Raw genomic sequence first — 26,691 nt, forward strand, 5'->3', positions numbered from 1 at the left:
CTTTTTTTTTTTGAACACGGCCCGCCCTGGCTGGCCGCCGCCGGTGCCCTGGATCGCCGGCTCGTGTGGCCGCCGCCCGGCCTGGCCCAGTCCGGCGGCGGATCGCTGCTGCAGCCGCCGCCGCTTTCTATTTTTCCCCCTTTTTTTTTTTCCTTCTTTACTTGAGCTGCGCGCGCGCGGCGGCGGCGGCGGCGGCGGCGCGGGCGCGGGACGGACGCGCGCGGGGGGAGGCGGCCCGGGAGCGCGCGCGCTGTCTATCTCCGAGTGCGGGCGGGCGCGCGCGGTTCCGGGATTCCGCGGGGCGCGAGGTCACCGCTCGCCGCCCGGCTGGAACGCGGGTCCAGATGGAACGTCGGGGCACCCGGAGCAGGGGCCTGGGTCGCCGGGCGTCAGGCGGGCTGCCCGGGATTGGAGACAGTAAAGTAGGTCGGTGGGAGGACGGGGGGATGGGCTGGGAGGGGGCGCGCGCGCGCGCGCTCCCGGAGGTCGGGCTGCCCTGCGCGAAGGCGGAGGTCCTAGGCGCATGCGCACGCCTGGGCGGGGCTGGGGCGCGCACGTAGGCGGGCGGTGGCTGCTCCGGGCATGTCCTCGGGACGGTGGCGCGGGTGCGGGTTGGGCCGGGCTGGGTCTCTTCCTCTTGGCCCGGGACTCAGGCGCCCCCGGGACGCGGCGCTTTACAGACACACACGGCAGCAGCCCCGGCCCTCCCCCCGCCCCGCGCGGCGGAACAAACGCTTCTCTTCAGACCACGGCCTTGTGATTATACGTTTTATTAGACTCGGGAGAGGCATGGCAGGGCTTCATCAGTATTCCTTCAAATTAAAAAAAAAGTACAAAAGCTACGTAGAAAACGTCAGATCAGACGACTAAACTTTCCCGACTCAGGGCCAAGTTCTGCAAGGGAGAAAGGAAGAAGGGTATGAGCCGCGGGGACCAGCTGGGGACCCAGGGACGGTCTGGACGCTCGGCGGGGGCGGCCCTCACCTTCTTGAGCCTGCGCTCGCGGGACGCCTGCGAGTCGGTCTCGGAGTACGGGGGTGGCGCGGGCGGGTAGTAGGCCTCCTCCTCCTCCTCCTCCTTGTAGGGTCTTCTCTTCTCCCCGGGCCCCTTCTTCCTCACGGCCTCCTCCAGTAGCCGCCCATCATAGGGCGGCTCCCCAGACCTGGGGCCGTTGTCCCTAGGGTCTCGGGTCCGGTGGTAGTGGGACCTGGGGTCGGCAGAGGGGCGCTCCCGAGACCTGAAGTCGTCGTAGTGGGGGTCCCGGGAGCGTGGAAAGTCCCTCGAGTCGTCTTGGTCGTAGAGGTCGTCCCGGCTGCGGCTCCTCGGGGGCATGTAGGCCCGGCCTCTCCTCCCACCACTACTCGGGGGAGACCTGCTCCCTGACTCCGCGGAGTTCGGCAGGGTGAGGTCGTCCAGGGCATCCACGGAGCGGGCCCGGGGCCGCCCGGCCCGCCAGACACCCCCTGGCTGTTCCCTGGGGGGCTCCTGCTCCCATCCCCTGGGGCTCCGGGGGGCGTGGCTACCCCACTCCTCATCCCGGATCGGGGTGAGGGCAGGGCCACGGGAAGGCCGGGATCGCCAGTCGTCCTCGTGGAGGGAGGTGACTTCACTCATGGCTGCAGGGAAGAGGTGTCATTGACTGCTGGAGGAGCCCAGGGTCCAGGGTTTGCACCAAGCGTCCCTGGGGCAGGTATCAGGGAGTCATGCTTCCCCCCACCCCACCTTAAAAGCTCTCAGATCCCAAGGCTGCTCCTCACCCCGCTCCACACGGCCATTCAGGGGGCCAGGTCGAGAAGGGTCGAAGTTGGCCAGCTCCTTCTCCATGTAGTACAGAACCCGCATGGAGTCATCTTGCTGGTTGGCCTGAATCCTGTAGCCACTTCGGACTTCTAGGGATAGGGTGGAGGTGGTTGGTTTGGGAGGATGGTTCCTGGCCCAGCCCTCTCCCTTAGAGGTACATCCAACGTCGGGATGATGGATTCTCACCAGAAGCTGCACTGCTGTCTGTATCCCGAAGCAGGGGTATGTAGGATCCTTGGCCACCAGCTAGGGGAGAGTGGCTGTCGGGGGCTGCCCACCAGGAGCAGAGCCCCTCCTTAGCTCCCAAGACCCTCCTCCTTCCAGCTCCTGCCCCTCAGTGTCCAGATGCCCAGGACACCCCCACCAGCTGTTCCTGCTCCGCCCACTCACCTGAGCTACTCCTGTCAATATCTCCAGGGTATCCTCCAGGGTACCCGTTATAGCCACCCATGGGAATCATGGCTGGTGGGGGCGGGGTCTTGGCAGGAGACAGGTGGGCATAGGTGCTGGGGGCATAGATGCTGGGAACACCTGAGGTGGCTGCTTTGCCAGCAGCGTACACTGTGAGGACAAAAATCAACATGAGAAGGTGGGCCAGGCAGGAGCCAGGCTGCCCCACACCCATCCGGTTCCGGAGGGACCTGGGCCTGGACCTCCTTCCTAACCTGCCCTCTCCACTGCAGAGCTTCCCTGGGCACTTGGGTCCCTGTTGGTCCTCATTCCATTTCTGCAGAATCCCTGAGCCTAGGGGACACCAGCTTCACAAGAGATCCCACCCCACTTCCTTGGTGATTTTTCAGAGGATGCACACAGGCAGTTCACGGCCCCAGGGTGGCAGGACAGTGTTACATTTAACCTCATGATGATTTGCCAACATTTGTCAAGCAAAAGGTTTTACCTAAAACTCCAGCTCTCCAGCTAAGTTACTGGAAGAAGTGGCCACCCAGGGCCTGTGTGTTTACAGTGCAACAAAGCTGCCCCTTTAGATAAAGCCCAGGTGCTGGGTCCACCACTGTCCCCACAAGTGGAAATCAAATATCTTCTTTGGTGGCCAAGCTCCTGCTCTAGAAAAAAAATGAGTTAGCTGGGAGACGTAGGTCCTGCCCACCAAGTCACCTTCCAGACCAAGATGCAATGGCAGGAGCCTGGAGTTAACTTGCCTGCCCCAGCCAAGCAGCGAAGTGGCAACACCCACCAGGCTCTAGGCTTGACAGCTCAAAGTAAGATCCTCCTCCTTTCCTTTCCCCCCAGGGCAAAAGGCTTACAAAGTTTCTGGGCCCTAGATAAGTGGCTTCCTCCCTGGGACTCCCAACAGGAAAATGGCAGGGAGAGATGGGCTCCAAGAGGGTGCTTCACCTCTGATTTGGTTTGGAAGCAGAAGGCTAAGTGCACAGCCTAGACGAAGCCTCTTCATTAGCTCAAGCAGCCTGCAACTTCATAATCAGCAGTGGGACCTGCTGCCTCCTGACGGGTGGGCAAAGGCTGTGGCAGCATCAGAAGTAACAGGGCCTCTGCCAGGGAGTTAATGGGGCCCTGGGTTGGGGTAACAGGGTCCTCGGATGGAGGAAATGTGGTGTTGGGATAGGGGAATGTGGCATGGGGACCAGCATTTGCAGTCCTGGGCTTATCTCTGGTCTTTGTGAGTTCACTGCAAACTTGGTTGCAGCCCATCTGTGAAATGGACCTAACACCCACTGCCTGAGCAAAGAGCTGTCAGCTAAACACGACAAGAGGGAAAGGAGGGGATGGCCTGCATAAGCCTCCAGGGAGCAGTGGAATTTTTTCAGGAAAGTGATCTTTTTGAGGAACCAGGTCGCACACTACTGAGTTCAGTGACTATAAAAGTCAGCGACTTCAAATGTTCACAACACCCCATAAAGTCGGGACCTTACAGAGAAGTAAACGGGACTCAGAGAGGGAAGGCTGCTTCTCCGGGGTTACTGTGCTGGCCTTGAGTCATTACTGAGACTTACAGTGGCGGTGCCCAGCACCTGGCAGGCATAGAATATTTTATATAGATCAGGCTCCAGGCTCAATGCTGTGCATGAGTTCACCAAAACCCCAGATGCACCCAGTATGGTGAACTCTGCCATAAGCCCCAATTTACAGGGGAGGACACTCAGCCTTAGGGAGGGAAATCGCTCACTGGGCTTCTGAGCAGGAAGGTGTCAAGCAGGCTTCAGCCCTCCACCTGCCCACGCTTGCAAGGATTGCCTGGTACTTCACTGTTTGTGTATCTTGGACTGCGTGCAGAGGCTGGTCTACCCAGACACCCTCCCGAAGGAAACCAAGGACTGGCAATAGCTGTGGTCCTCGAGGTGAGGAAACAGGGCAGCAGCTGGAGGGATGCTGAAGTGTCCATCAGTGCCACCTAGTGTACACCCTGGGGCCCTGGTGTCCCAAGGCTGATGGCTGTGACCACGTCTATCAGCTCCTGTGTGAAAATGTCCAATTGGGATATTCACAGAAGAGAGGCAGGAGCAAGTCTTTGTCAATTGCATGTCTGACTCATCTCAGAGTTAGGTCTCTGTCTCTGTCTCTCTCTCTCCCCCATCTTCTCTTACCTTCCTCTGCTTGGTTTGCTTACTTCCCCTTTAGCTCTAGTCCCACAGTGAGTCCCAGCTTTCACAGGTACCCATGCTGATGTGGTAGATAAGTCCCTAGACATAGTAGCCAGGTAAAATGTGCAGCATTCCTGTGGATAAGTGTTTTCAAAAATTTGCTTACCTTTGGCCGGGTGTGATGGCTCACACCTGTAATCCTAGCACTTTGGGAGGCCAAGGTGGGCCTCCTGAGGTTAGGAGTTCAAGACCAGCCTGGCCAACATGGCGAAATTCTGCCTATACTAAAAATACAAAAATTAGCCGGGTGTGATGGCAGGCGCCTATAATCCCAGCTACTCAGGAGGCTGAGGCAGGAGAATTGCTTAAACCGGGGGACAGAGGTTGAAGTAAGCCGAGATTTCGGCACTTCACTCCAGCTTGGGCGACAGACTGTCTGAAAAAAAATTTTTTTTTCCTTAAATTTAAGTCTAGGGGTGGTAGCTCATGACTGTAATCCCATCACTTTGGGAGCCTGAGGCAAGATCACTTGAGGTCAGGAGTTCAAGACCAGTCTGGGCAATGTAGCAAGACCCTGTCTCTACAACAAAATTTTTAAAACTGGCCAGCATGGTGGCACATGCCTGTAATCTCAGCACTTTGGGGAGGCTGACGTTGGAGGATCACCTGAGGTCAGGAGTTTGAGACCAGGCTGGGCAACATAGTGAGACCCTGTCTCTACAAAAAAAAAAAAAAAAAAACTCAAAAAATTAGCTGAGCGTGGTGGTGTGCACCTACAGTCCCAGCTGCTCCAGAGGCTGAGGCAGGAGGATTGCTTGAACCCAGGAGTTCGAGGCTATGGTGAACTATGATCGCACTACTGCACTCCAGCTTGGATGACACAGTGAGATGCTTTCTCTAAAAAAAATAAAATTTGCTTAAATCATGTGGTGTTGTAAACCTTGTTTTCTTACTTTTTTCACTTAAGATTTGTTTTATTTTATTACTTTTTCTGAGACAGATTCTGGCTCTGTCGCCCAGGCTGCAGTGCAGTGGCGTGATCTCAGCTCACTGCAACCTCTGTTTCCTGGGTTCAAGCTATTCTCCTGCCTCAGCCTCTTGAGTAGCTGGGATTACAGGTGAACACCACCATGCCCAGTTAATTTTTGTATTTTTAGTAGAGACAGGGCTTTGCTATGTTGGCCAGGCTGATCTGGAACTCTTGGCCTCCCTAAATGCTGGGATTATAGGCATGAGCCACTGTGCCTGGCCTAGATTTGGTTTTTAAAGAGGGCTTTACTTTTATACGAATAATATCTTGTACTCTTGGACATTTTTACTATGTGTATGGATTATACTTCCAAAAGAAAAAATAACATGAATAAAAACAAACTGGAAGTTGAAGGAAGTAAATGACAGTCGAAAGCAGCAGACCCTCCTGAGCCCACTTCCCCCACTGGCTAGATTCACCCCCTCCAGACCCACACCACTGTCCTGGGGCAGGCGGATGGCCACCTCCTCCCCTAGGACACAGAATGTTGCCCGAACCAGGGTGGCTGTGAGCGGGGCACTTACGGGCCTCAGGGCAGCAGCACTTGTCTGGGCAGCAGGGGCACCTGACGTAGCAGCAGCAAGTGTGTGGGCAGCACTGACACCAGCAGATGCCCAGGAGGAGGAAGACGAGGAAGACAGCCAGGCACACCACAACCACGAAGAGCCAGTCTGCAGAGAGAGAACAGGCCCTGAGCCTGGAGGCCTGGGAGGGAACAGGGCCGATGGCATAGCAGCAGGGGCACGTGGTGCAGGGCCAGCACTGAGGTTGGGGACTGTTTGCAAAGCTCACCAAGGAAGCTGCAGCCCTGGCTGGATTCTCTGTGCCAGAGGCTGGGAACAGCATACTCCCCCCTCTAAAATCCCAGCCAGTCCCCAAATTAGGGCCCTCCCCCAGGTGCAAATACACAATGCAGAAAACAAGAGGCAGCCTGGCCACAGGGAGACAGACTGACAAAAAGAGAGAGCCAGCTGCCCAGACACCACACCTCCAAGAGCACCGCAGGTGCCAGTCACAGAGCCCCGGCCTGCACCCCAGGCTCTCCTCAGCCCAGCCTAGCCCAGCACCAGGCCACTAGATGTCTCAGAGTCACAGGCCAGGTTAGTGAGGGGTCCACAGTGAGCAGGGTTTAGTGGAAAGGGGGATACTAACTAGAGTCAGAAGCAGTAGGTGATGTGTAGGAGCTCCTGAGAAGCCCCACTCAGGACCCACCCCCCGTACCTTCCATGGGCCCCGCCTGAAAACCAGGTAAGAGCTCAGCTACCCCCGAGGTCCTCCCTGGAGGGATAAAAGAGAAACAGATTATGCTGGCCAGAGCCAGCCCAGGCCACACCGCCCCAAAAGCCCAGCTCCAGGCTGGCCAGGTGGAAGGTGCACCCTGAATTGGGGAGGGGCTGGTGGGGCTGAAGCCCTAGCGCATAGCACCTACCCTCCACTGCCCAGATGTGGGTGCCCGTAGGTAAGAAACTCCCATTGCAAAATCCACCTGTGTCTCATGCCATGGGGGCTCCAGCACAGATCCCAGGGGGCTCTGAGGGCTCTACCTCAGCTTGGGTATCCTAAGTTTTCCTCATTTATACGTCTTAGCACCCCAAGGGGCTCCAACCAAGGTGATAGGGATGTCCTACTCCAGCAGGCACAGTGCCCTGGGGCCCACAAAATAGACAGGATCTCAGCTCTTGTCGCCCAGTCTGGAGTGCAGGGGTGCGATCATAGCTCACTGCAGCCTCAACCTGCTGGGCTCAAGCAATCCTCCCACCTTAGCCTCCAGAGTAAGTAGCTAGGACTACTGGCATGTGCCACCACACCTGGCTGAAATGGTTTTATTTCACAAATCTGAAAAAATTAATATTGAATATATAATAATGAACTATCTTTATGACAACGTAATCTTATTTTTTAAAAAAAAAACAGAGAAAGGGACCCATGAAGGCAAAAATGCCCATATAGAAAAGTCATATGTGGTCCTGTGTCTGGGACCCATGAGGTCTCCCTCTCCACTCATGCACTGACATACTCGTGCGTCTCAGACCCGGTTCTGTCTTCCCTCAAGTGGTGAGGGCTCTGAGCCCCACCAGTGCTGTGTCTGAGGGGCCTCCACAGGCCCAGTCTGACCCACGAAGCCCTCCCCAGAGCTCATACACTTGGCACCACAGGCCCTCGCAACAGGACAGAGGCATGTCGGTGGCGGCTCTGAAAGCATGGTCCTGTCTGCTAGGCCAGAAGAATGCTAATAACACTAAGATGGTATTTGCCATTTTTACTTGTTCTGCCATGAATGTACAGTGGAGTTTCCCAGGCTCCCTGATGCCATCATCACCCTGATACCTAATGGACTATATACTTGTGTGTCTGTGTGTGTGTGTTTCTTTTTCCTGGTACCCAGTATGGAGCTAAGTGTGTGTTTTCTTGAGCCAGGGTCTCTGTCCCCCATGCTAGAGTGCAGTAGCATAATCACGGCTCACTGCAGCCTTGACCCTCGGGCTCAAGTCATACTTGTGTCTCAGCCTCCCAAGAAGCTGGGACCACAGGTGCATGGCACCACACCTGGCTAATTTTAAAGTTTTGTGTAGAGTCGGGGGTCTTGCCATGTTGCCCAGGCTTGCTTGTGTGTCCTGGGCTTGAAAAATTTCCTGATTTTCATTCCTAATACATTTAAGCAACATATAGACATAAAACCCACAGAAACAAACAAAACTCTTAGAGCCCCTCAATAATTTTTTAGAGTGTAAATAGACCTGGAGACTAAATTTTGGGAACTGCTGATGCCAATGGTGCATTTTACCGAAGAACATGCCGAGGTTCCTGGGTCACTGTAACACGTGTTCCGCCCCTCACACATGAACTTCAGGCCCAAGTGCCTCCCAATCATGTGCTCATTCACAAATGTGAAGATGGCAGTGTACAGCCTGGCAGCATCACTCACGCAGAGCACATGTCACACGAGACTCCATGTGTTGGCTTACAGCAGGGCACCTGGCTGATGGCAATGTCCCCCAGCACATGGAGTGTGGCTTCCCAGCCACAAGGATACCCCACCCTGCCCCTGGGTGTCTGGAGTCGGCCTTGTTTTGGCTGCACTCAAACTTACACACTCTGTGTGTGCCATGCAGCACCATCCCAGCTCTGACCATATCTGGATTTTTTTTTTTTTTTTTTTGAGATAAGAGTCTCACCCTGTCACCCAGGCGGGAGTGCAGTGGTGTGATCTTGGCTCACTGCAACTTCCACCTCCTGGGTTCAAGAAATCCTCATGCCTCAGCCTCTCAGGTAACTGGGATTACAGGCATGTGCAATCATCATGCCTCAGTCTCCCAAGTAATGGATTACAAGCATGTGCACCGTCACGCAAGGTAATTTTCATATTTTTTGTAGAGACAGGGTTTTGCCATGTTGGCCAGGCTGGTCTCGAACTCCTGGCCTCAAGTGATCCACCCACCTTGGCCTCCCAGTGCTGGGGTTATAGACATGAACTACTGTACCCAGACCCCAAGTCTGCATTAAAAAAGAAAAAAATGAGACTTCAAAGAGGCAGAGTCTCCAATTCTCTCCAGTCTTCTCTTCATTCGGCTTGGCTGGTTGGAGGCACTGTGGGCCAGGGGTCCCTGCCTGGGGTGCAGGGCACGGGGGAGCCTAAGTGACTGGCAGAGCTCGGGGGACAGCAGAGCAGGCGACAGAGCCCAAGAGGGTAAGCTGCTGGAGGGCAGAGGGTGGACACGGGAGGGCAGACAGAAGCGGACAAGATAAAGGGCCGTGCCTCCCCCTTCCCACACCCCACTCACCAAGGACGATGAGCTCTGCGTAGGCTTCGTTGTTCCCCTGGAGGTCCTGGGCTGAGACCACGGAGCAGTAATAAACACCGCTGTCCCCCCACGCTGTCTGGTCAAAGGTCAGGTCGGCATCTGAGTCAGGATGAGAAGGCATGAAGGCACTTTAGCCTTTCCCAGTACCTCCAGGAGTAGGCAAGCGGCGGGCTGCTAATGAGCAAGTGCGTATGCAGATTCCTATCAAGGGTGTGCGGCCTTTTATGTCCCATTCTAAACACCTGGGCTACTGCAAGAAGCCTGAGAGGCAGGGCCATTATCACTCCTGTTTTGTGGATGACACATCAGGTCTGGAAAAGCTGGACAGCTCTTCAGTGTAGAGCAGTAATGCTGTCCTCAGAGCCTGAGGTTTTTTTTTTTCTTTCTTTCAAGACGGTCTCACTGTGTGGTCCAGGCTGGAGTGCAGTGGTGTAATTATACCTCACTGCAGCTTTAACCTCCTGCACTCAAGCAATCCTCCCACCTCAGTCTCCAGAGTAGTTGGGACTACAGGCACACCCCGCCGTGCCCAGCTTTTTCTGGCATGCAATGGTGCCATCCGATCTCAGCTCACTGCAATCTCTGCCTTCCAGATTCAAGTGATTCTCCTGCCTCAGCCTCCTATGCAGCTGGGATTACAGGTGTGCACCACCACACCCAGCTAATTTTTGCATATTTAGTAGAGATGGGGTTTCACCGTGTAGGCCAGGCTGGTCTCGAACCCCTGACCTCAGGTAATCCGCCCGCCTCAGCCTCCCAAGGTGGTGGGATTATAGGCGTGAGCCACCACACCCAGCTTATTTTTTTGTTTTGTTTTTATTTTTATTTTTGTAAAGACAGAGTCTTGCTATGTTGCTCAGGCTGCTCTTAAACTCCTGGCCTCAAGTGATTGCCTGCCTTAGCCTCCGAAAGTGCTGGGATTACTGGCATGAGCCACCGCGTGGGCAGCCTGTGCTTCTCAACTTACACCCATCTCTGAACCACCTCTCAGAGCCAAAGTCTGAACTCCCCTAATGTGAACTGCCACCCACAGGGCCTAGTGTAGACCCCAGGGATGGGTGTAGAGATAAACAGGCCAGATTTTAGATACCAGGAGACACCCAGGCACCCACAAGGAATGCGTATGTGGTGGGGAGAGACTTACCCTCCCAGTGCCTCGGTCCCTCCCCGTCCCCTTCCATCCCCACATTCCAGGTCAGGCCCAGGGCTTGGGGACGCTAAGGTCTGAACCTGCAGGCAAGGAGCTTGTTCACTCTGCCATCCGTCAAAGTGTTTTGGCACATCCTGTTTCCTCTCTGCTCCTCAGGCCTTAATTAATACCTTCAGCCTTTCACCAGGTTAAGACTCGCCACCTACCAGGCAACTCCGCCTGGGGAGTGGAGCAATTTCCTGGTGGGCATCCACCCCGGCAGGAATTGCCCTCTGCTTCCCAGCCTCTTTCCTCCCAGCCTGACCTGCCTGCCACCTTCCCGAGGACATGCTGCCCTCCTGCACGACAGCTCTGTGACAGCAGCCACCATGCGTGCCCCAGTCCACAGCACCTGGCACCCCCAGGCCTGTCAGTAACTGCTGAAGGAATGAAAGAACCCTTGCCTTCTTCCTTCTTCACAAGGAAGTTAGTTTTTATTTTTATTTTTGTAAAGAGAGGGTCTTGCAACGTTGTTTAGGCTGCTGTTGAACTCCTGGCCTCAAGTGATCCGCCTGCCTTGGCCTCCCAAAGTGCTGGGATTACAGGTGTGAGTCATGTCTACAGAAAAGTCCTCCTTGCAACAGTGCCTGGCTACAACATTCCAGACGCCTTCCCTAAGGTCCCAAGGTCACCAAGGCCCTTGGCACAACATGGCCTCTAGCTACTGTGCTAGCCTCACCCCTGCCGTCACCTTGGCTCTGGATTTGCACTATCCCCACCATGGGCTCAGCTCCTGCCACAGCTCCCTGGCCCAACTGCTGAAATCTATCACCCAGCTTAGGGACCAGCCACCCCTTGCCTGCTGAGAATGTGGGCTCCATGAGGCAGAGCCCTGTCTGTCTCAGTCACTGCTGGGTCCCCGGTGGCTGACACAATGCCTGGCCACGAGCAGAAATGAACACCCTCTCGGCCAGGCACAGTGGCTGACACCTATAATTCCAGCACTTTGGGAGGCCGAGGTGGGCGGATCACTTGGGGCCAGGAGTTCAAGAGCAGCCTAAGCAACATAACAAGACCCTGTCTTTACAAAAACAAAAATAAAAACTAAAAAATAGGCTGGGCGCAGTGGCTTACACCTGTAATCCCAACACTTTGGAAGGCCAAGGCAGGTGGATCACTTGAGGTCAGGAGTTCGAGACCAGCCTGGTCGTCAGAATAAAACCCCATCTCTACCAAAAATATTAAAAAATTAGCCAGGCATGGTGGCACATGTCTGTAGTCCCAGCTACTTGGGAGGCTGAGGCAGGAGAATCACTTGAACCCAGGGGGCGCAGGTTGCAGTGAGCTGAGATTGCACCACTACACTCCAGCCTGGGCAACAGAGCAAAACTCCATCTCAAAAAAAAAAAAAAAAAAAGTAAATGAACCCCCTTCTCTCCTCATGCTAAAGTCCCTTAGCTTTCTTTATCTGTCCCATCATTCTGGGCACATGGCTGTATTCAAAGACACATTTCATTCGTTTGCCCTTCAACAGTAATTCCTGAGTGCCACCTACATTCTAGGCAGTGTTTGAGACACCTGGTATACCAGTCACAGCTCTCAAACTGCAGCCTCTAGACCCTGAGGTCAAAGCTATTTTCCTAACAGTACTAACTGGAGTTTTCCAGAGGTTATGTGACATATGACAGACGTCACAACAGACTCAACAGCTTTGAGAAGCCAGCCTCTTCTGTTTAGCCAGGCTTCAGACAGTTGCAAAAAAAAACAAAACCACGCCACCTTCTCGTTAACGATGTTTTGTCTGGTTTCAGAAAATGATTATTTTTTTTCCTAAAAGATATGTTATTTATGTTATATCTATGAATTTTTTTTTTTTTTTTTTTTTTTTTTTGAGACGGAGTTTCGCTCTTGTTACCCAGGCTGGAGTGTAATGGCGCGATCTCGGCTCACCGCAACCTCCGCCTCCTGGGTTCAGGCAATTCTCCTGCCTCAGCCTCCTGAGTAGCTGGGATTACAGGCACGCACCACCATGCCCAGCTAATTTTTTGTATTTTTAGTACAGACAGGGTTTCACCTTGTTGACCAGGATGGTCTCGATCTCTTGACCTCATGATCCACCTGCCTCCGCCTCCCAAAGTGCTGGGATTACAGGCTTGAGCCACCGCGCCCGGCGGAGTCTCGCTCTTGCCCAGGCTGGAACACAGTGGTGCAATCTCGGTTCACTGCAGCCTCCGCCTCCTGGGTTCAAGCAATTCTCCTGCCTCAGCTTCCTGAGAAGCTGCGATTACAGGCACCCGCCACCATCCCTGGCTAATTTTTGTATTTTTAGTAGAGACAGGGTTTTCACCATGTTGGCCAGGCTGGCCTGGAACTCCTGACCTGAAGTGATCTGCCGCCCATCTGGGCCTCCCAAAGTGCTGGGATTCCAGGCATGAGCCACCAAGCTAGGCCTGAGCTCTTAATTAACTTCAAAATTAAGGGTGTCAAGAGGTCTAAGCCCAAAACATTTGAGTTATAAATCCTTTCCCTTGCCCTTCTAGAGCTCAGATTCTAACTGGGAAAGAAAAACAAATTAAAAATATAACACTGTCACATATCAGACAGAGATAAGCTGTATGGAGAAAACGAACCAGGGAGGGCAGGCAGAGCGTGCCAGGGGTGGAGTGGGGGTTGTGCCACTTTAAACAAGGAGGCCAGGGCAGGCTTCCGAATATGGTGACCTTCAGAGCAGATGTGAAGGGGTAGAGGACACGACTTCCCCTCACGATCAGGCATCTAAGCCCCTGTTTTTTGTTTCTTTTTAAATTTTGAGAAGGGATCTCCCTTTGTTGTCCAGGTTTATCCTGAACTCCTGGCTCAGGTGATCCAACTGCCTCAGACTCCCAAAGTGCTGGGATTACAGGCGTGAGCCACCGCCCCTGCCCACCCCTGCCCCGTTTATTGAGCTCTTACTATGTGTTGGGCCCCTCTGCACACATTCTTTCGTTGAATCCTCATAGAATTCTTTTTTTTTTTTTTTTTTGGCAGCCGTCGCTGCCCACAGCCACAGCAACGCAGCACCCAGGCCTGCGTCAGTGGCCACGTGGGCCGCAGCAGTGGCTGAATCCTCATAGAGTTCTAAACTAGGTTTTCCTAAATCGTCCAGGTTTGCCATAATGCCCTCTATGTCTATCATTTTTCCACCTGTATCTTCTTTTTTTTTTTTTTTTTTTTTTTTTGAGACGGAGTTTCGCTCTTGTTACCCAGGCTGGAGTGCAATGGCGCGATCTCGGCTCACCACAACCTCCGCCTCCTGGGTTCAGGCAATTCTCCTGCCTCAGCCTCCTGAGTAGCTGGGATTACAGGAACGCACCACCATGCCCAGCTATTTTTTTTGTATTTTTAGTAGAGACGGGGTTTCACCATGTTGACCAGGATGGTCTCGATCTCTTGACCTCGTGATCCACCCGCCTCGGCCTCCCAAAGTGCTGGGATTACAGGCTTGAGCCACCGCGCCCGGCTCCACCTGTATCTTTTTTAAGAGGGCCTAGCTTTGTCACCCAGGCTAGAGAACAGTGGTGCGATCGTGGCTCACTGCAACCTCGAACTCGGGCTCGAGCAATCCTCCTGCCTCCAGAGTAGCTGGAATTACCGGGGTACACCATCACGCCCCGCTAGTTTATTTTTTGTAGTGTCTGGGTCTCACTGTGTTGCCCAGGCTGGTTTCCCAACTCCTGTCCTCAAGCAGTCCTCCTACCTCGGCCTCGCAAAGTGCTGGGATTACAGGCATGAGCCACCAGTGTCTTCAGATCAGACCAGGTGTCCCCAGACTTTTTACACAGGGGGCCAGTTCACTGTCCCTCAGACCGTTGGAGGGCCGCCACATACTGTGCTCCTGTCACTGACCACCAATGAAAGAGGTGCCCGTTCTTGAAGTGCGGCAGGGGGCCGGATAAATGGCCTCAGGGGGCCGCATTCGGCCCGCGGGCCGTAGTTTGGGGATGCCTGGATCAGACCCTGACTATGCCTCTCCAGCACTGGAGCTCAAGGGCTGGTCCCTGCCGTAAGCAAAAGAGTGGACAGGAACCCCCTGCCACAGCAAACATCATATAGGCCAGGGGTTGAAATCTGGCTTCTCATGGGCCAAGGTTAGACTTTACTGTGTTTTCTTTGATCTGACATTTTCAAAACCCACAAAAAATACAGTTTTCCGGCTTCTTTTGATCCATCCTAAGGCCTGGGCACACCTTCTTCCTGCAGGGCAGACCCTGTTCCTGGTCCTGGGCTGGCCCTGATATCACCCGGGCTGAGCACTGCTTTCATTGTTCTGGGTGCAGGGAGAAAATGCCAAGATGCCAGCTCTCCAGTGGGAACAGCACCCAGGACTCTGCATCTTTATACACCACAAAGGTGACCTTCGTGATTTCAGAGGTCCCATGGGTTCTCTGCTCCAGTGCAGCTGGAGGTGGGGGCACTTGTACCCCAAGAGCCTGAGGAGGTGGAACAGGGCCTCCTGTCCAGGTGCTGCTCCATCACCCAAAGCATGGAAGGATGGAAGCAGGGCAGGAGCCACTTGACCTGAGGGATACCTGGAGTGGACAGCCTTTTAGTTCACCCAGGACTATTTTCACTTTTAAAACCAGGACAGGCCGAGCGCAGTGGCTCAAGCCAGTAACCTCAGCACTTTGGGAGGCCGAGGCAGGCAGATCATCTGAGGTCAGGAGTCTGAGACCAGCCTGGCCAACATGGCGAAACCCCGTCTCTACCAAAAAATACAAAAATTAGCCAGGCATGGTGGCACACACCTGTAGTCCCAGCTTCTTAGGAGGCTGAGGCAGGAGAATCGCTTGAACCTGGGAGGCAGAGGTTGCAGTGAGCTGTGATCACGCCATGGCACTCGAACCTAGGCGACAAAAAACAAAACAGCACAGTGGCTGACAATACCACAGGGAGTCGACTTTTCCCCCATCCTCAAAGCTGAAATGGAGGAAGCTCCTGTGGCTACAGGGTTTCCTGAAAGGACACATACAATGGATGTTTACACTCAGGGCTGCTATCCAACCCGGGCCCAGGTGGAGGCATCTGAAAGACCCAGGCCTGTGAGGCCCCTGGAGCATGCAGGGCCCCTTCCCCCAGATGGAGCCTGGGGTGTCATCCTGCACTTTTGTGCCCAGCAGAGGCAGCACCCTCAGTATTTGGGTTGTCCTGGCAGGAGCTGAGCAGTCCTGCCTGGTCCAGGCGGCCACACTCCCTGGGTTACAGAGGAGGGTTCCTACTGTGACCTCAGTGACAGCTGGATGCTCGCGGCTGAGCTGCCCACAGAAATTCAGGGCAAGCAAGCCTGGTGCCTCCCCTGAAACAGGACTGACAGGCTCAGCCCTGGAACCCGGCCTCCCATCCCTCCTCTACCAGAATGTGCTCCAGTTCCTGGCTTCTTGGGGTCTGCAAAGGGATGCTCCCTTCCCCTCTGCCCCATGCCCAATTTTCAATCCTCGTTTAAGACAGTGAACACACACTAAGACATGGGGTAGGTGAGCCTTCATCCCTGGCACCCTGCCCCTCCTCTTCCTCTCTGCCTTCTAGGTTCTGTAGGGCCCAGGCCCTTCTCAAATCATATTTGCAGCCCAAGTCATTCCATGTAGCACATCACCCCGTGCTATTTTCTTTTCTTTTTGAGACATGGTCTCACTCTGTCACCCAGGCTGGAATGCAGTGGCACGATCACAGCTCACTGAAACCTCGACCTCCCAGGCGCGAGCAATCCTCCCACCTCAGCCTCCTGAGCAACTGGGACCGCAGGTGCATGCCACCATGCCCAGCTAAATTTTAAAATTTTTACATGCTGGGCACGATGGCTCACGCCTGTAATCCCAGCACTTTGGGAGGCTGAAGTGGGAGGATCACGAGGTCAGGAATTCGAGAGCAGCCTGGCCAATATGATGAAACCCTGTCTCTATTAAAAATACAAAAATTAGCTGGGTGTGGTGGTGCACACCTGTAGTCCCAGTTACTTAGGAGGCTGAGGCAGGAGAATCGCTTGAACCTGGGAAGCGGAGGTTTCAGTGAGCCGAGATCGTGCCACTGCACTCCAGCCTGGGCAAAAGATCAAGATTGCATCTCAAAACAATTTTTTGCAGACACAGGGTCTCATTTTGTTGTCCAGGCTTGTCTCAAACTCCTCCTCAATCCTCCTGCCTTGGCCTCCCAAAGTGCTGAAATTTATAGGCATGAGCCACTGCACCCAGCCTGGTGTTATTTTCTTTGCAGCACTTAGTACTCTCTGAAATTCTCACTCTTTCTTTTTGAGATGAAGTCTTTTGTTGTTGTTGTTGTTGCAGAAAAGTGATTTATTTAGGCAGAGAAAGAAAAAGGAGAAGGAGAGAGAAAGAAACAACTAGCTCTCACACTGAATGAGAGAAAGAAAAGATGCTCTCGAAGTGAGTAAGAAGGGTTCCCAGAGGGAGAAAATCAGAGAAGGAAAACTCCCCTCACACTGAATGAGAGAATCCGGAAAGATGGAATCCAGGCGAGGAAAAACAGCTTCCACACTGGGTGGAAGGGGACCCCAGAGGGGAAATCCAGGAGGGAAGAAAGAGCTCCCACTATGTGGGAGCTGGATTTCCAGAGAGCTGGAAATCCCCCTTTTCTTTGAGACAGAGTCTCACTGTCACCCAGGCTGGAGTACAGTAGTGTGATCTCGGCTCACTGTAACCTCTACCTCCTGGGTTCAAGTGATTCTCCTGCCTCAGTCTCCTAGCATGCGCCACCACAGCTGGCTAATTTTTGTATTGTAGAGATGGGGTTTCACCATATTGGCCAGGCTGGTCTCGAACTCCTGACCGCAGGTGATCCACCTGCCTCAGCCTCCCAAAGTGCTGAGATTACAGGCATGAGCCACCTAACCCAGACTTTGAAATTCTCATATTCTTTCTTTATCTGCTTATTTACTGCCAGTCTCACCCCACCATAATGTCACCTCCTTGAGGACAGAAACAGCCATCCCAATCACCTCCTCTATCCCCAGCACCAACAACACATAGTAGATGCTTGATAAATCCCAAATGAACAAAAGAATGAGTGTTCCTTGCTTAGTCCCAAGAGGCACTTCCTATCAGGAGGCAGCATGATGGTTAAGAACAAGGATTTTCAGGGCTCCCTGGGTTCAAACCCCAGCTCCAGACCTTGACCTCCCATGCACCCATTTACACAACTTAACCTGTCTGTGCCTCAGCTGTCAGGAATGTAGAGGACTCAGTGGGAGAATGTGTGTGATATTCCTGGCACATCATAGGCTTTCTCCATTAAGATCTCTTGCCCCCACAGTTCACACCTGCCACCTCCTCTGTGAGTCCTCTGCAGACCACCCTAGGCAAGCAAAGGGATTAGGAGCTTGGCCACTAGACCCAAAGTGGCCGAGTTAGAATCCCAGCCCTGTTACCAGCTAAGCGACCATAGGCAAGTCACTTTCTCTCTCTGGGCCTCTGAAGATAACAATAATAGAATCTATTCAACTAGTGTGCGTCTGAGTTAATCCTTGGGAACCTGGATGGGAGCTTAGCACACAACAGGCCCTTTATGAGTTGTTACTTAGATAAATTTTACTTCTTACTGCCCGTATTATTAATATGATTAGAGCAAACCCCAGCCTCGTCTCTCCATTACCCAGTTTTCTTCATCTTCAAGCACTTGAGTGTATGTTATGTTTGTCTCTCACTACAGTGTGGGCTCCGAGAGGGAAGTGGTTTGATGATTTTGTTAACAGCTGTATTCCCAGGGCCCTGATATATGACAGATGCTCAAGAAATCTTTGATGTTAAATTAAGGAATGGAAGGATAAGCAGAAGGAGGAATAGTAAAATAGAATTGCTCCCATCAGGCTGGGCGTGGTGGCTCACGCCTGTTATCTCAGAACTTTGGGAGGCCAAGGCAGACAGATCATTTGAGGTCAGGAGATTGAGGCCAGCCTGGCCAACATCATGAAACCCCATCTCAACTAAAAATACAAAAATTAGCCACACGTGGTGGTGCACACCTGGAGTCCCAGCTACTCAGGAGGCTGAGGCAAGAGAATCGCTTGAACCTGGGAGGCGGAGGCTGCAGTGAGCCGGGATCGCACCACTGCACCGCAGCCTGGAGTCCAGAGTGAGACTCCATCTCAAAAACAAAAAAAAGAATTGCTGCCTTCATTGGTCCTTTCAGACACTGGCACTCAAGAGCTTTCAGATGGGGACTCCAGGCTGGGTACAAGGGTGCCAGCCCCACCACCCGAGCAAGCCCAACCTCACCCCCCTGTCCTGACCCAACATACTTCCGGTGATGGTAATCCTCCGGCCCTGGTAGTAGTCCCCCAGGGTCACAGCATTGCCCTGCTTGGTGGCCACGACCCTGACGGTGCGCACGCTGTCCTGGCACTCCACGTAGGGGTTGTAGCCTGGGTTCCCAGCTGCGAGCTGGGCATTGAGCTGGTTTTCCACGCTGGCCGGGGAGAAGGCATCGGCGATTCGGTCCCGGCAGAAGGACTTGTACTTCCAGATGACGATGGGTGGCGTGGAGGTCGAGGCCATCTGGTAGGTACAGGGCAGGGTCACGGGCTGGAAGAGGATCACCACGTGGTAGGGGTCGGGCACGGTCACCTGGATGGCCCTGGCAGGGGCTGAGGGCAAGAGGAGAGTCAGGGATTGCTGTGAGCTCAGGGAGGTGCTTCAACAGGAATGCCACTTGTCACCAGCTTGACACTTGCAAGTGTGTGGTTTACAGAGTGCCTGGCACACATTGTTCCTTAATCCCCATGACTGGTGAGGCAGCCATGATAATCATGCCCATTTTATAGACCCGTGGGGCTGAAGTGGCAGGTACACAGTGGCACAGCCAGTTTCCTTGGACCCACCATCCCTCTTCCCAGCCTGTGGCCTCTGAACCTGCCAGTCCCCTCTTCCCTTTTCCATTCACCCACAGCAGGGGACCTCTGTGTGGGCTGGGCAGGCAAGCCCAAATAACTAGGTCATGCCCCCAGCACTCAAGGCCCCACTTCAAAACCAACTACCCAGGGTCTTTTGAATTTGGAGACAAAAATTATAGAGTTGTTTGCCTGAACTGCGTTGCCATGGAGTGACTAAAGCCCCCACAATATCTCCATCAGCCTCCCACCACCTCACCCTACCCTAAAGTCACTTCAAATGACTGCGCCAAAAGTGCTGAAAAACCTCATCCCCACCCAAACATCCCATCCGGGTGAAAGCCTGCCAGCAGAAGTCTGTTTGAAGTCCCTAAGTCCATCCTACCAGACTCTTAAGCACGGATAATCCGGAGCCCGCGGGAGGTGGGTGGGGGGGTGGGGAGTCCCCAGTCCCACACCCACCCGAGGCCTGGGCATTGTTCCTTCGTCTCTCTCCCTCTAGGAAGCGTCTGATCCAGCCCTCATGTGCCCTCTCTGTTACTCCAACACTTAGAAATCCCCGGGTGCGCCCAAGCCCCGTCCCGGCTTTTCTTTACCCAGTGAACAGAGGCCCTCCACTCCCTCCCCACAAAGAGTTCCATGCTCCCTGCCGCTCTGGGTCTCACCGTTCAGGGAGTTTCACTTCCTGCTATCTCCCAGATAAGGGCGGGGGAAGCGTTCCCAGGCACGGATGGGGAATTCCTCTCACTCTGGCACACAAGAGTTCGCCCAAGACCCAGGAGATAGGAAGGTCCCAGGCTCTGCGACCCCCGGCTCCCCGCGCCCCAGGCGCCCCTGCCGCCTCCAACTCCATCCATCCCCCCTCTACAGTGCCCTCCGCCGTTCCGCAGCGTCAGGGACCCCATGACCCGTACCTGTGCACCAGGTGCTAAGCAGAAGCCACACAAACAGGACCGCGTCCCAGCCTGGCGTGGCCGGGTGGGAGCCCAACCCACCGGAGAGTCCGCCGGCCACCAGCGCCATCGCGGCAGTCTGGGCGCGTCTGGCCTGCGCGTCCCTTCCCAAGTAGCGAGAGGGTAGGGGGCGCGGCGCGCACCAAGGCCAGGAGGGGTGCACGCTCCTCCCCTTCCCGCTTCCGTTCCTCGTCCCTACTCCAAGCCCAACCTGCCGCGTTCTAGAAGTTTTAATGAACGTAAACGACGTGGATAAAGGGCACGCTTTCAGATTTGGGGGAGAAAAGTGCTTGACCCACCGCACTTCTCCGAGCCACTCCACCCGCTGCGCGTTCCTGGAAATGGTTCGGCCCAGGTACACAAGGGTGGGAGCCTTGGGCTGGGCTTAGGGGTGGGCGGCGGGGAGGGGCTCCTCCGCCTCCCTCCCCGGAAGTGGGCTGACCCAGGTGCACTCCGGCCCTCGGGGCATGAACCAAGTGACTGGCCCGCTGGGAGGGCGCCTGCAGACCACAGGTCCTGTCCGCCCCTCTCCTGCACCGGCCAAACGTAGCGCACCGAGATTCACGATACCGAGACCCACTTGGAGCGATTCACCTGTTGAGATAGGGCGGGTCCCGCAGCGCACCTGTTCCCTCCCTACCCACACCCCTCTCCTCGGCTAGCGATGGACCCGCCTAGGTGCGCCCGGCCGAGAGGAGCCAGTCTAAGCAAAGTCCTGGCTGGGAGAGGCTTGTCGGTGGCGCCTGACTTCTCCATGTCCACTGGGGTTCCTCCGGACCGCGTGTAGTGGGGGGCGCTTCGGGCCTCGTGCGCCTCCCAGTTAGATGACCTGAGGAACTCTCTGAATTCCCCGGAAGGGAAGCTCTGCCCCCTCAGGGACGCTCAAGGGGAATCAGGCCCAGGAAAAGTTGGAATTCCACTTCGGAAGTTTTCGCCATCGCCCCCACCCGTTCCCAACTCGTGGTTCGGCCCCTGGACATCCCTAACCCGCAAGGTCAGCCCTCCGGAAATTCTGGCTCTTAAAGGGGCCGAGCGAAGACGAGGGGCCTGGAACCGGTTTCCGCTTAGGAATTCCGGGGGACCAGCTACCTGCACCCGAGGGCGGAGACGCGGCGCGGCGATCAGCCTGCGCGGCGCTGGACGCGACTCTGCTGTCTCCAGGTGGCGGCGAGGGGAAGCGCATCCTGGGGGAACCCTGGGCGCTTTCTCGCTTAGATTCCTCCGGGTCGCCAACTGGCCACTGGCTGGTTTCCGTACCAACACGTTTTGTTCTAATGGCCCGGTTAAAACTCCAGCCAGATCTCGCCCACCTGCTCCCAACCCTCCTGTGGCTCCTCCTTACTCTCAGCAGAAACTGACCTTTCCTCTCTTACCTCACCTCCTCCCACTCTCTCTGGCTTACTCAGCTTACACACTGAGCTCCTTGGTGCTCTCAAATATGCTTCTCACAGTCCTCAGAGCCATCGCCCGTGCTTCCAGTGTTTCACCATTGAGTATGATGTTAGCTGTGAGTTTTTCTTTCTTTCTTTCTTTCTTTTTTTTTTTTTTTTTTTTTTTTTTGAGACGGAGTTTCGCTCTTGTTACCCAGGCTGGAGTACAATGGCGTGATCTCGGCTCACCGCAACCTCCCTCTCCTGGGTTCAAGCAATTCTCCTGCCTCAGCCTCCCGAGTAGCTGGGACTACAGGCGTGTGCCACCATGCCCAGCTAATTTTTGTATTTTTAGTAGAGACGGGGTTTCACCATGTTGACCAGGATGTTCTCGATCTCTTGACCTCGTGATCCACCCGTATTGGCCTCCCAAAGTGCTGGGATTATAGGAGTGAGCCACCGCGCCCGGCAGCTGTGAGTTTTTCATAACTACACACACACACACACACACACACACACACACAAATATATATGACAGGGTTTCACCATGTTGGTCAGGCTGGTCTTGAACTCCCGACCTCAGGTGATCCACCCGCCTTGGCCTCCAAAGTGCTTGGATTACAGGCGGGAGTCACCATGCCTGGCCTTTCATAAATACTCTTTATCACATTGAGGAATTTTCCCTGCATGATTAATTTTCTGGTTGTTGTTGTTTTGTTGTTGCTTTGAGACGGAGTCTCGCTCTATTGCTCGGACTGGAGTGCAGTGGCACGATCTCAGCTCACTGCAACCTTGGTCTCCAGGATTCAAGAGATTCTCCTGCCTCAGCCTCCTGAGTAGTTGGGATTACAGGCACCTGCCACCATGCCCAGCTAATTTTTGTATTTTTAGTAGAGACAGACGGGGTTTCACCATATTGGTCAGGCTGGTCTTGAACTCTTGGCCTTGTGATCTGCCCGCCTTTGCCTCCCAAAGTGCTGGGATTACATGTGTGAGCCACTGTGCCTGACAGTTTCCTTTGTTTTGGTTTTTTTTTTTAATCATGAAGGTGTGTTGAATTTTGTCGAATGCCTTTTCTGTATTAATTGAGATGATCATGTATGTGTGTTTTTTCCTTCATTTTAATAATGTGATGTGTTATACATTGATTGATTTTCTTATGTTGAACCACCCTTGTATTCCTGCATAAATCGTACTTGGACATGGTGAGTAATCCTTTTAATATGCTAATGGATTTGATTTGCCAATATTTCGCTGAGGATTTTTGCATCCATATTCATAAGGGATATGAGTCTATAATTTTCTTTTCTTGTGATGTCTTTATTTGGCTTTGGTATTATGGATATACCGGCTGCATAGAATGAGTTAGGAAGTGTTTCCTTCCCTTCAATGTTTTGGAAGTTTCAAAATGATTTGTTTGAATTCTTTAAATGTTTGGTTGAACTAACTCATGAACCATCTGGTCTAAGACGTTTCTTTGCTAGGTGGTTTCTTTGCTATGTGGAAGATGTGGTTGGTTACACCAAATCAGCATTCTTTTCTACAACTCTCCTGCATACAAAACCCTGATTTCATTTGGGTCTGCAATGGCTTTTCTGGTAAGAAAAAGCTGACCTTACCCAATCCTCCTAGGAACAAGAGCTGGTCATGGACCCCAATCCTGGCCAATAGAATGTTAGGAGAGAACTGATGTGAGGATTTTGGAAATGGTTTTAGCTCTATGATATAAAGGAAAATACCAGAGGAAAAACTCCTTGTAATAGATATTAGCCATAGAAATCATTACTGCCATTTGCCAAAAGTTTCTTGGAAATTGTAGAGTTCCATTTCTTTTGGTGGATTGTCGGTGCCATGTAGCTGTTTCTGGCCAATGGTTTGTGAGCAAGTGGCATGACGTGTCACTTAAGGGCAGAGCATTTAATGTAGACCTGAAATCCTACAGCGATCTCTTTCTTTCTCCTAGGAAGAAACTGAAAATGTTTGAGATGGCAGTTGCTCCATCACCCTGGATCCCTGAATGATTCTGATACCAATGTACAATGAATAAGAAGTAAACCTTTCTTGTTTTATGTTGAGATTTGGGGGTAGTTGTTTTTGTTTTTGTTTTTTTGAGACAGAGTTTCACTCTGTTGCCCAGGCTAGAATGCAGTAGCACCATCTCAACTTACTACAACCTCTGCCTGCTGGGTTCAAGTGATCTTCCTGCCTCAGCCTCCCAAGTAGCTGGGGCTGCAGGCGCATGCCATCACACTCGGCTAATTTTTGTATTTTTCGTAGAGACAGGGTTTCACCGTGTTGGGCAGGCTGGTCTTGAACTCCTGACCTCAAGTGATCCACCCGCCTCAGCCTCCCAAAGTGCTGGGATTGCAGGTGTGAGCCACCGTGCGTGGCCTCTTCCTCTTTCTAATGATCATAAAGCCATTTTGTCCCATTCCATCATTAAATACTGGGTATGTGGAAGGCCAATAATTTGCCTTTGTAGTTTGCTGGTTTAGATTTAGGCTCACCCATTTTGTCCAGCTCCTGTGGATATTTCATCTTCGACCCTACAACCTATGACAAGCCACTTGATGACATGAACTGAATTGCACTCCTGAAAACACAGTGGAACAAGGTTCATTCCATTGGCTGGGCTGATCCTCGAGTTCTATGAGTGACTTCACAATGCCTAGGGAGTTCCTAGCCTCCTTCCTCAGCCTTGGTCTGCCATGCTGGATACCCTGTGGCTGCTTAGCTTTTCTTGCCCCACTCTGTGGGCCCAGATGTTAATCAGCTGTGCCTACAAGAACCTCTGCCAGCGAGCCCTCCTCTCGGGCAATGATGTTGTCTTGAAGTGTGACCATCCCATGGCACTCTGGTACTTCTCTTCCATTCATGGGGAAGATCCTTCTCTGCTTAATTCAATGCCTTACATAAGGCAACTGCCTGGAGGCAGCCTCCAGTTGACCAAGCCTCAGCCCTCCCAGACGGGCCTCTATCGCTGCCAGGGCATTAATGATACCCTCGTGGTAGAATACAAAATCGACTTCCAGGACGTTACCACCCTTCATGTTACGCACAAGAACCTGAACCAAAAACCCTTGCAGAATGAGACCCTGAGCCTGGATGGTGAGGTACTTGTCTTTACCCACTGGGACCCCTGGCAGGACTGTAACCGCTGCGGGGAACTGGGTGAGCGCAAACGCCTGGGGTACTGCTATATTGAGGAGCCCCTGGAAAATCCCATGCCCTGCTGGCTGTATCTGAGAGACAAGAAGATGCAATTCAGCCGCATGCAGCCAGAACTGCAGGTGGAAGCCTGCCATGTACCCTGCAACCCCTTCAGGGAAATTCACCAGCCATACTTCATCTATTACATTGACCAGCCCGGCAAGTGGACGAATAACATGTGGCTCACCTGCCCCTTGGCCTCCATCTACAGGTGATAGGACCAGGGCCATAGCCCTGCCTTTGACCCTCACCCAGGCTTTCCTTTCTGTGCTCACCTGGGCAGTGGGGTTACCTTCCAACAGAAGACCTGGCTCTTTCTCCCAGCCCTCAAGCCTGCATGGTGGGTCTGTGCAGGAAAGGGTCTCTTCATTGGCTTGCTGAGATATGCATTCAGGAAGAATTTCCCGGTGTTTCCTCTGAGTGTGCCCTGGGCAGGTGATGCTAGAGCTACAGAAATGACTAACAAAGACCTAGTTCTTGTCTGAACAGGCTTCTGATATTCAGGGGGAGGCCAAATGTAGAATCTAGAGACCAACCTACTCAGGTTCATGGGCTCACGCCCGTGCAGACACTGATGTGTCAACTCTGAGTGCATTCCAGGCTGGGCTCCTGTATAGTCATGTCCAGAAAGGTCTCATTCTGTGGCTTTCATCTTTCCTTACTCCACTCACATAAAGATGAGATGGCAAACACATCTGTGACTGTCAGTCCTGTTTTGGCCTCCAGAGGTCCATGCTGCTGGTGGTCAGCAGCCCTTGGCCAAAAGCATCTCTCCACGTAACCAGAGCCTAGAGCTCTCAGAGGTTTTTAAAGAGTTACCAGTTCTGCCTCCTGATCGGACCCTGGGGGATACAATTTATCTATCCATCCTTGCTCCAGTGCTACAGTGTCTTTTTCTTTGGTTTTTTTGTTTGTTTGTTTCTTTGTTTTGTTTTGTTTGAGATGCAGTCTCACTCTGTTGCCCAGGCTGGAGTGCAATGGTACAATCTCGGCTCACTGCAATCTTTGCCTCCCGGGTTCAAATGATTCTCCTGCCTCAGCCTCTCAAGTAGCTAGGACTACAGGTGCCCGCCACCACACCAGGCTAATGTTTGTATTTTTAGTAGAGACAGGGTTTTGCCATGTTACCCAAACTGGTCTCAAACTCCTGACCTCGGGTGATCCACCCGCCTCAGCCTCCTAAAGTGCTGGGATTACATGTGTGAGCCACTGCACCTGGCCTGCCCTAGGTTTTTAATAGAAACACTTTATCTTCATAGAAAATTTCCTTTTGTTCCTAGTTTGCCAAAAGTTTTGAGCCATAATTGAATGTCGAGTTTTATCAGATGCTTTTTCTGTATCTACTGAGATAATAATATGGTTTTTCTCCCTTACTCTGTTAATGTGAATTACATTGATTGATGTTCAAATATAAACCCAAATTTGCCTGCCTGAAATAACCTAATTTGGTTTTTATATTTATCCTTGTGTAAAGAAAATCGCTGGGATCAATTTGCTAATATTTTCTTTGTGATACTGTGTCTATGTTTATGAAAGAGATTGACCTGAGCTTTTCCTTGTTGTAATGCCCTTATAAGGCTTTAGTATAAGGTGATGCAAGTCTCATGGAAGGGTTCCACCTTTTTCTATTTTGGGAAAAGTTTGGAAGATCAATCTAATATATTTTATTTTATTTTATTTTATTTTGAGGCAGGGTCTGTCTCACCAAGGCTGGAGTGCAGTGGCGCAATCTGCACTCACTGCAACCTCTGCCTTCCGGGTTCAAGCGATTCTCCTGCCTCGACCACCAGAGTAGCTGGGATTACAGCTGCTTGCCACCACACCTGGCTGATTTTTGTATTTTTAGTAGAGATGGGCTTTCATTACATTTCCAGGCTGGTCTTTTTTTTTTTTTTTTTTTTTTTTGAGATGGAGTCTTGCTCTGTCTCCAGGCTGGAGTGCAGCAGCACGAACTTAGCTG

The 26,691-nt window shown here is 52.9% G+C and overlaps 2 protein-coding genes across 9 annotated transcripts; one reads left to right on the forward strand and one right to left on the reverse strand.

Moving 5' to 3' along the window:
• Nucleotides 1-754: 754 nt before the first annotated feature.
• On the reverse strand, nt 755-21,334 carry LSR (lipolysis stimulated lipoprotein receptor). 7 transcript variants are annotated; one of them, XM_010347910.3, is made up of 10 exons: nt 21,241-21,334; nt 18,611-18,955; nt 9,174-9,293; nt 6,613-6,669; nt 5,916-6,062; nt 2,191-2,361; nt 1,987-2,046; nt 1,758-1,889; nt 985-1,616; nt 755-894 (listed from the first exon to the last, which is right to left on the reverse strand). In XM_010347910.3, the coding sequence occupies exons 1-10, from the start codon at nt 21,332-21,334 to the stop codon at nt 859-861; spliced, it is 1,794 nt and encodes a 597-aa protein (XP_010346212.3). In that variant the 3' UTR covers nt 755-858. The 7 variants fall into 7 exon arrangements, with proteins under 7 accessions (XP_010346212.3, XP_003937403.3, XP_010346211.3 ...); XM_003937354.4 differs by lacking the exon at nt 21,241-21,334 and adding an exon at nt 20,113-20,442; XM_010347909.3 differs by lacking the exon at nt 21,241-21,334 and adding an exon at nt 20,113-20,294 and having other exon boundaries at nt 1,758-1,886.
• LOC141581285 (protein FAM187B-like) lies at nt 20,561-26,604 on the forward strand. 2 transcript variants are annotated; one of them, XM_074386553.1, is made up of 2 exons: nt 20,561-21,145; nt 23,485-26,604. In XM_074386553.1, the coding sequence occupies exon 2, from the start codon at nt 24,230-24,232 to the stop codon at nt 24,944-24,946; it is 717 nt and encodes a 238-aa protein (XP_074242654.1). In that variant the 5' UTR covers nt 20,561-21,145; nt 23,485-24,229; the 3' UTR covers nt 24,947-26,604. The 2 variants fall into 2 exon arrangements, with proteins under 2 accessions (XP_074242654.1, XP_074242653.1); XM_074386552.1 differs by lacking the exon at nt 20,561-21,145 and adding an exon at nt 21,451-21,995.
• The last annotated feature ends 87 nt before the right edge of the window (nt 26,605-26,691 follow it).

The sequence above is a fragment of the Saimiri boliviensis genome, chromosome 14 (genome assembly GCF_048565385.1).
Source record: "Saimiri boliviensis isolate mSaiBol1 chromosome 14, mSaiBol1.pri, whole genome shotgun sequence".
Lineage (NCBI taxonomy): Eukaryota > Metazoa > Chordata > Mammalia > Primates > Cebidae > Saimiri > Saimiri boliviensis.